The sequence below is a fragment of the Aspergillus foveolatus genome (genome assembly GCF_047715535.1).
Source record: "Aspergillus foveolatus strain CBS 279.81 unplaced genomic scaffold BDW70scaffold_108, whole genome shotgun sequence".
NCBI lineage: Eukaryota > Fungi > Ascomycota > Eurotiomycetes > Eurotiales > Aspergillaceae > Aspergillus > Aspergillus foveolatus.
The window spans coordinates 27302-35869 of record NW_027396172.1 but is presented as its reverse complement, the minus strand read 5'-3'; the positions used below and the strand labels follow the sequence as shown (position 1 = coordinate 35869).

Below are 8568 nucleotides of genomic sequence, written 5' to 3'. Positions count from 1 at the left end.
CTGTCTTTTTTCCGGTTGAAACTGCGACGGAGGTAGGCGTAGAAGACTAGCTATTCGAGGGTCCCGCAATTATCTGCCTTGAATCTGTTCCTGGTGTGAATTGAGGGGCCAAGGCGATCGCCTCCATCGTGAATTATAGGGCCAATGGTGATGCAAGCCTAAGCCTGGTATTCCCATCGTGCCTTGTTTTTCCTTATACTGCATACCAAGAGGGCATACCCATGGCTGCGCTCAATGATCTCACTTCCATTGTTCTCGGTATCCCTAAAGTAACATTTTGGGGTTGGCTGTGCATCTGACGATAACAATTCGTTTGCCGTTTGACTGTAAAGAAGGAGACGAATGCAGATACTGTGCGGACCGAGGCAGTGAGGTCCATCTAGTGGTCCCCGTTCCCCGTCAAAGACGTCAAGTTAGCCATACAAACGCATACTTAGCCAGAACAGTATGGATGCCTTGACTTTTGGGCTGGTGAAGTGAAGGTGACTAGTGGTGTCAAGGACGTAGATCTGATAGGGAAAGAACAGGTACTATCAAGCTGCACTGAGATACTGTGCTAGTCAATCCTAGCTTGGCTCATAAAGGCGGCACATTGCCGCCAAGGTGGCTGAATTCAACAAAGACATTGACTTGAGATGACGCCCCACGCCAGCTCATCAATACCAGGTGGATAGCAATTCTGACTAGAGCAAACTTCGGTATTTGTATTTCGAGTCTTGGAATTTATTTATCAGCTCTGTTTTGCGTTAGCCCCTGCAAAACCTGCAGCCCCAGGTCGGATTGACCTACCATGATCTTAGATCCAGCCTGCTATTGCAGAGTCACGTTTTTCGTAACATGGATCGAGTTTCCCTCGTGAGCAGAAGCAAAGGCCACTTTATCAAAGAAGTCAGATAAACGGAAGAGAGCCCCGGGGCAAAGTGATGCCCAGCTGTCTTAGTCTCGGACAGCACAATACGATACATTGGCCGACAAGGCACGAGCCTCTTGTTGCTCATTCCTACCTCTTCGGCGTAGCCATCCTCCCAGTCGTCTAATGTCCCCGAGTACTCACCTAACCCCGACATCCGCAAACATCGTGATTCATGATGACGGAGCCCTTCACGTCGAGCTCGGTTTGCTCACTGTCGAGTTCTCGTCGCCTTCCCAACGGACAGCAACCACGAAAGCTCCGGGATAGCTGCATCCACTGCGCAAATTCAAAGGTCAAGTGCAACAAGGAGAAGCCGATCTGCGGTCGTTGTGTTCGGCGTCGGCTACCTTGCGAGTATAAAGTATCCCGCCGGACAGGCCGTACTTCGCGCAGCATGGCACAGCTCCTGGGATCGGGATCCACAGGAAGAACGACAGAAGCATTAACAATATCCCCAGCGATCCATCCGGCAAATACCGGCGGCAACGCAACCTCAAGCGTCTTGCCGTCAAACCCTGTCACCAGCGGCCCGTCGCAAACCCCATTATTGACGCCGATAACCCCTATTCCGACGTCGGAGCCTTCTCCAGAGCATTGTATACCCCAAACTCCAGACGTTTGGCGGTCCTTCTTGTCTCCCAGCGCGTTCAACCCAGATGTCGGGGATCTTTCGTCACTAATATCAATGCCCCCTGATGTAGGGAATTTGTTTGGATCAGTCATGGGATCGCCCCTATTCGATACCTGTGACATTGACTCGCTACCAGCTCAGGCAATCGGGGAATCTGTGTCGGTCACCGAGCATCCGTTGCTTCCGACGCCAGCGCTTTCGGATCCGAAATCAGAAGACACTTCAGAAACCACACCAAACCATGTGAAGTCCTGTCTGATCTCTGTATTGGATGTCTTCAAGGACGTGTTTGCTGACACACCGACGCTGTGCAAGAAAGCCAATAGACAGCAGGGTTCCAGCAGGGCCCCAACAATAGAATCCGTGGTGTCAGATAATAGAGAGGCTATCAATACGCTCAGCGCTGTTATGGATTGCCCTTGCTCTCACGACGGGTACATACTATCCATTGTCTCACTTGCTGTTCTCAAAGTGATGGGTAGGTATATTGCCGCAGCGAGGGGACAAATACCCGCCACGGAGGACACCAGGGGCTGGGGACAGGAGGTCTCTATGCATTCAGATAGATCTAGGCAATTCCTCCCATTCGACGAACAATTACCGGGCTCGCCAGGCCCGGTAGGCAGTTACTCTATTGAAGGAAGAAACCAAAACCGTATGGCAGCGCAGCTTGTCCTGAGCGAATTACACCGTGTACAGCGGCTCGTCAACGTCCTTGCATCACGGCTAGAAAATGTTCGCCTAAGGTCGTGTCTTTCGCCGGCTTCTACTTTCGGCTCCAACAGCACAGATAGCATCATTGAGAACCCGTTGCTTGCTGCGAGACGCATATTGCCGTTATCAGGTTCCACATTCTCCAAAATGGAGGATGACCTTCGTAAACGGCTTCGCGCCGTATCTTCTGAAACAATCGAAATTCTTCGGCGGGCATGACGATGAACAGATATCTTCGCTGACGGTACATTCCTTTGTATATAGATTGGGCGGCAACTTCGACGCGGGCGGTTGGAGTAGATCCTCCAGAGCTCAAACGCACCAGTTCAGTAAAATCCAACTCTTTCCTTCAAACAACAAGAATGATCTTCATTTCCGGATACGGATGCTGAGCCGTTGTGCTCGGTATGGATTCAGATAAGATGTCAGGCTATCCGTGTCGCTGGGCAAATGACCCTAATATCCACGAGACGCCCGGTGATTGCACGATAGATACTTCACCCACAGATACCGAAGCCTGTGAGGGCTCTGCAGTACGCTCCCAACATAACACAATTGTCCCAGAAAAGTGAGAATCTGATGGGCCAGTTGCCTTGCGGTCGAGGTCGGCGGCTTGCCGCTCAAGAATTTCAGATTTCGACTTAGACAGGGATTCAATTTCTGTATGGTCACTAGTTTCGATGCCAAATCACCCTTAACCCAATCGTAAATCTAATTCGTACGCATGGCTTGGTTCTCTTCAACGATAGTTTATCTCCCTTGAAACTGGCAACTCAGCTATGCGTGGACTCTTGCGCAATCTGGAGCGTTCACATCGAGCTAAGGGGATCTTCTCTGCAGAGAACTGGACCAGGCCGTAGTCGTCTCACTGATGCCCAAGGCAAATGGTAGTAGCAATCGGGAATCGCAAAAAAGCCGTGCTTATTGACCCTTGCTACGTATCAGGATGTACCAGCATAAGTCACAAAGGCATTCTGCCAAGCTCTCCAAGGCTGAGGTTCGAATTGTGGCCCGCGCGGCTCCGGAGTTTTTCTGCATCTCTGAGCAAGTACTGCGTGTTTAGTGTTGGATCCCCATGCGCAAGAAATTCAGCGGAGACCTTGCTTTAGGCAGCGGCTTCAGCCGAACCGCACTCGCAAGAATTTCATTTTATCTCTTCTTTCTGAGACAGCGCGCAGAGCATCATTCTTCCTATATTCGTCTTATCTCCGAATCTCCGGAGAGAAGAATACCGTGGGTGAAATATGGTCAGGCAGATTACGAAAGGGAAGAGAAAGGACTATCATGCCGTCGCCTTGATGCCAGTCACGATCACGTGGCTCCCTTGGGAAAGCGGGATCAATCATCTAGGGCCGCCTGTCTGCTCCGTAAACACCAATAAACCCTTCCGATATGACTTCAAGGAATTAGTGGATTATCATCCGAAGTTTTTCACTCGTGACAAAATGGGGAATTTACATTTGTGCGGCTTTCTACAGATTACCCTTTCAGGACAGGAGAAACATATTATGTAAAGCCCCTTCGTAATCTCCAGTGGCATTCCTCAAGCTTGACATACTGATGGTGTGGCTGTTCGTCCCCAGACAACTCATTACTTAACACTTTGGTAAAGGGCTACAATCAAGCCTGATACCGCTGGATGGGATACACCTCCGCCTTTCTCAAACACGCCGGTCATTATTTTCAAGTTCTGAACTGTGAGTTGTCAAGCTTAAGGAAAACAGGTTCATTTAGATGACACAACGAGCGGTGGCGCTATATCATAAGGCAAAGCCAGGTTAAGTCGATGTTCGAGTTGTAAAGAAAAGAGATGTTGCACCAGGTATGAGTCCCCGCTGGCATAAAGACGGGGAACGTGGAATGACAGCATCATCTAAGGCATCAGGGGCCCCTAACTCGTTCAACGAAGCCTTGGGAATTTGAATCAACACATGCAGGATTAATGTTCGCCGATTCATGTCAGTGGGCATGGATTATCCACTATGACCTCAAGCAGGAACACTAGCATTATCTTCGTCTAGGGACCCAATTCCCTGGCGGGCTGAACGGTCAGTTTGATTTGGGAAGACACTGAGCCCCCATGCGGAGGGTGCGATCATACGATCATTCCTGCACAGGGGTTATCTGCAGTAGCTCGAATGTCAGACTGGCGGATCCGAAGACAAGCGCAAGGGAAGACAGCAGTCAATGTGAGTGGCCAGTGAGGAAAAAAAGGCTAGGATGATTGGTAACGATATGGATGGCTGTTGGGATACGGGTGAGACAACAGCTGATGTGAGTGGCCACTCAAGAACCAGACTAAGATGGCTGGGCAAGACATGGATGGCCGTCAGGAAACGGGCTCGAAGAACCCATGTCCATTCGTATAGAATCCGAGTACAGCCGATTTTGCAACCGTTGCGGGACAGCTATGCATATCAGAAGCCCGCCGTTGGCGCCACGCCTAACTCAAAGAAACAATTGCTGGCACCGTTGGTGCCCGGAATCGGGTTACATAGTTTGTATGCAACTTTATAAGGTTTGCGGGACCTTATGACCTTGGGCTCAGAAACGCCCGGGTATGAACTCCTGAGAGTGTAAGAATGATGTTGTTTGTAGGCTATTGCCGCAGCTAAATACAAGAACATGGTAAGCTCGATGAGGAATATACATGCTCTGCAGCACCGCTACTTGCGGATTCTAGTTGTTTGACTCATGATGTACACCTGCAAGTAGGTTGCACAGATTGCTCAATAGGCAACATTTAATAAAAACCACAATGGCCGAAAGCTCGGCAACGTCAGCGACGACGTGGATGGTCATACCAATGCGTTTCAAACCAGAACACCCTCATCATCACCAACGTTGACGTACTTTTTCAATTTCGGAAACGTTGCCGCCCATTCACGCGACACTTGCCAGTTCTCGTACGCGTACAAGCCGGCCTCAAAACTCGGTGTCGGCATCAGTTCCCCGTTCTCGTTGGTGTAGATAAACTCCTGGTCCCCCGGCCACCGGAAGTGAATTGAGCGCATGTACATCATCACTGAGTGCCGGGGGTCTTGTATCTGCTGCGCCTTGTGTATCAAACGATCGCGGAGGCCCGGCCATGGGAGGAAGTCGATGCAAACGGGATGCGGAATGGTCTTTTGGATTTCGGTCGGATATAGCCAGGTTGGAACATCGCGTTGGGTTTCTTCGTCAGGGCAGAGGCGCCACTAGCCAGGATGTTAGGCGGGGGAAAATGTATGGTTTCCAGTTGCGAGGAGGAGCTTACTCGTAGAAAGCGATACATCACCACATAGCAAGCAAACAGAGTACGGACATTTGCCGGACGCACTTGGCTGAAGACGAGGCCAAGGATCTGGATGACTGGATTATCGGTCGACGCTGGGCGAAAGACATGTATTAGAGACGGCGTGCGAGGGAGCCGCGTTGGATTCGAGAGGCTTGTGTTGAGGCCCTGGTGAGCGCGGAGGAGGATGGAAAAGGTCGAGTACTCGAGGCATTCGTAGTACGAGCGATGGTCTACTCCGCACCGGCAGTCGACAGGGACATTGTTATCGGGCTCCCCAAGTACTGGCGCAGGAACGAGCATGGGTAGCTTATCTGCGGGGAGAAGAAGCATGTCCTGCGCGTTGGGAAGCGGCCGCGGTTGCGGAAGCGAGGTGGACGAGTTGCCGGCGGTACCGACGGGACTGGGCGTTTCCGCGAGATCAAAACAAGAGAAATATCGCGACTGATCCCGCAGTCTTTCGTTGAGGACGCGAACTTGATCGGTGAGCGACTGGACGGCCTGCTGCAAATTGGTGACTTGTGTTTCCAGGTTCTCCATTTGCCGCTTCTGCTGCTCGCGTTTGGCCTTGTGGTTGATACGGTCGGCCTGTCGTTTGCGCGCCAGCTGGGCTTCGGTCCGTCGACGTTTCTTCTGAACGCCCTCGGTGGGCGTGGGAGGTGTTGAATGTTCTACCTCCATATCAACTCCCTTTCGTGGATTCAGCACTTGGATGCAGCGAGAAGGCTGAGAAGACAGGTGGAGGATACCAGAGTGTTAGATAAGACCCGGCTGCAGGCGGGTTCAGGGCAACCCCGCATTTTGGCTGCCCACGGGGTTCTCTCAGCTTGGCTTCTGGTCGGCGACCATTCGATCCGCTTCCACTTCACGAGGCTATCCAGAATTCGAACCTCGGACTCTCTACGCGTACGTCATTTCGATCCTGATGCCGCTTCGCGTTCCTTGAAGTTGAGTCTGCCTACATATGTGCTTCTGGCCAGCTTTTACATTGAGCTACTCGATCAGCCAACCTTGGATTGTTCCTGCGGGTCTTCCGCGATCGCCCCTAGCTCGCCCAGTGTTACTGACTCGCGCCTTGACTAGGCACCATCGAATTATCAAGCAATTTACCGCATCCCGATTATAGCAAGCCTTTGCATTGAGTCATCGATCCGACTAGATCTACAGATCTCGTTCAATCTCCATTAGCTACCCCGGATTGCTCCCGTTCCGATGATACCCTTCCCCGCCCCTTGCAGCGCACGAAGACGCATCGAGCCTTATTGGGATAGATCAATGTGGATAATGGTTATATCGGTGGCTGTGGTTGTCGGAAGAACCCGGTGATCCGCATCCTGGTACAAGTCCATAGGCGTCTCGTTATTACGGGCTTCAATCAGTATCCCAGCACTACTCCAAGCTACATACGAAGGATTGTGGCCTCTCGTGATTCGGATTACGTCTCTGCCATGCAATTACACGCTCCGAGGGGATGAGTAGTTACGTCAAATTCTCGAAATGAAGCGGCCAGGTTGATTGCGGCAGTTCACAGAGATTCACGGCCTGCTCTCAATAAACGTCTAGTCATGATGACTCGCTGGCAAACTCGGTTGACACTGATACTTCCCATTGCGACTGTTGATGCGGCGAAGTAAAACGCCTTTGTGGTTGAAGAGACTCAATCCATGGGTGATATGCCCTCGAGCACGTGCCTCGAATAACGGAAGCCCCGAGTGGTCGACGTCGACCCAGACATTATTGAAACTAAGGACGCTAAGGCCATAACAAATAATTTCGATTAGCGAAAAGCTCTCAAATAATGCCCGTCATTGGATGCTGATTTCCCAAAGTGAACTGACTTCTCGCTTTTGGTTTCTCGCACCAACCAGGGCCGTAGGAACTTTTTTGCGACACGCAGGCTCTCGTACATTGCCCACACAAGATCTTGAACCCGGCTCCTACTGTGTCGTTTGGATTTGCTCACGCTGGGCGAGACCATACTCCAGATTTTATTTCTAGCTTGCGACGTCTCTGGATGATTTGCCAGAGGATCTTGTTATTTCAAGTTTGTGATGCCGCATGCCAAATCCAGCAACAAAGCATGTCAGAGGCAACCTGATTATTCGATGCAAGCCAGAAGCGCTGGAGCAATATAACATGTGTTGGTAGTTGTGAGCACCACCAAAGCACACCTCATATAAACTCAATATCGCCTCGAGGAATAATCGCGGCGACCTTCCGCAAACAATAGAGGCCGAGATGAAAACAAAACGAACATCCTACTACGCCTTGGCCTGATCTCCTGCGACACGTCCTGATGGTCCAAGGATAGAGACGGCATGCGGATTTTTGATTTCATATTCCTCAAGAACCCCCGACTTCGCGACAACGGGCTCTCTGGGTCACGGCATAATGAGCTGGTCGCATGATCGAGATGCGACACTCGCCGAAACACGCGACAGCCAGGCTGTCGATAATAGTTATTCTCCGGATTGTGTTGGGGACTGGTAACCACAGATTGCAGGCTCTGTCTCGAGGCCTGTAAAGTTTTCAAGCATGTGAAATAGGTGCTTTCTCTGTGTTGCGATCTGACTGGAGCTGCGGTTTGTTCAGAGTCAAAATCAGAGGGTCTGGCTTCAATGACGTCGCTCTGATTATTTCAAAAGAAGTCGCAAGGTTAACTATATCTCAAAGAGAAATGTTGGGTGGAGCGTACCGAGAGCTCGGGCTTGCTTGCAACCGCATTATTCTTCCATTCCCTCTCCATTTCAGCAGTATAGTTTGATATCAAGTGCGGCGAGGAGATAATTCACTTCTAAACGCTCCGCTGTCCATCGCGACGATATCAAATTTGAAGGTATGCGCCCGCTAAAATATAATCTGTCCCTCCAGAATGTTTACTAGTCCTCACATTCCAGACAGCCGTGTTCTGGAATTCTGCAGCCAAAGTTCCCAAGGGGTATTGTCCTGCCTCCTCGAAGTTCGATTTCCGCCATCAATGCATTCAAGAACAATCACCAAAAATCCCAAAGTTCTATGGCGGAGAAGACGTCAGAC

The 8568-nt window shown here is 50.7% G+C and overlaps 3 protein-coding genes across 3 annotated transcripts; 1 reads left to right on the top strand and 2 right to left on the bottom strand.

Annotated features, from left to right (window-relative positions):
* Positions 1–1088: 1088 nt before the first annotated feature.
* Positions 1089–2635, top strand: BDW70DRAFT_165947 (aflatoxin regulatory protein-domain-containing protein; the record flags this gene model as incomplete). The annotated part of the gene is made up of 1 exon (XM_073741866.1): positions 1089–2635. The coding sequence occupies one exon, from the start codon at positions 1089–1091 to the stop codon at positions 2475–2477; it is 1389 nt and encodes a 462-aa protein (XP_073591314.1). The 3' UTR covers positions 2478–2635.
* Positions 2636–4688: 2053 nt separating this feature from the next.
* Positions 4689–6695, bottom strand: BDW70DRAFT_144815 (bZIP transcription factor). The gene is made up of 2 exons (XM_073738321.1): positions 5515–6695; positions 4689–5455 (listed from the first exon to the last, which is right to left on the bottom strand). The coding sequence occupies exons 1-2, from the start codon at positions 6211–6213 to the stop codon at positions 5072–5074; spliced, it is 1083 nt and encodes a 360-aa protein (XP_073591313.1). The 5' UTR covers positions 6214–6695; the 3' UTR covers positions 4689–5071.
* A 917-nt stretch (positions 6696–7612) lies between these two features.
* BDW70DRAFT_11143 (uncharacterized protein) lies at positions 7613–8401 on the bottom strand. The gene is made up of 2 exons (XM_073734547.1): positions 8228–8401; positions 7613–8161 (listed from the first exon to the last, which is right to left on the bottom strand). Exons 1-2 carry the CDS (start codon positions 8276–8278, stop codon positions 7715–7717), a joined length of 498 nt encoding a protein of 165 aa, XP_073591312.1. The 5' UTR covers positions 8279–8401; the 3' UTR covers positions 7613–7714.
* Positions 8402–8568: the final 167 nt, after the last annotated feature.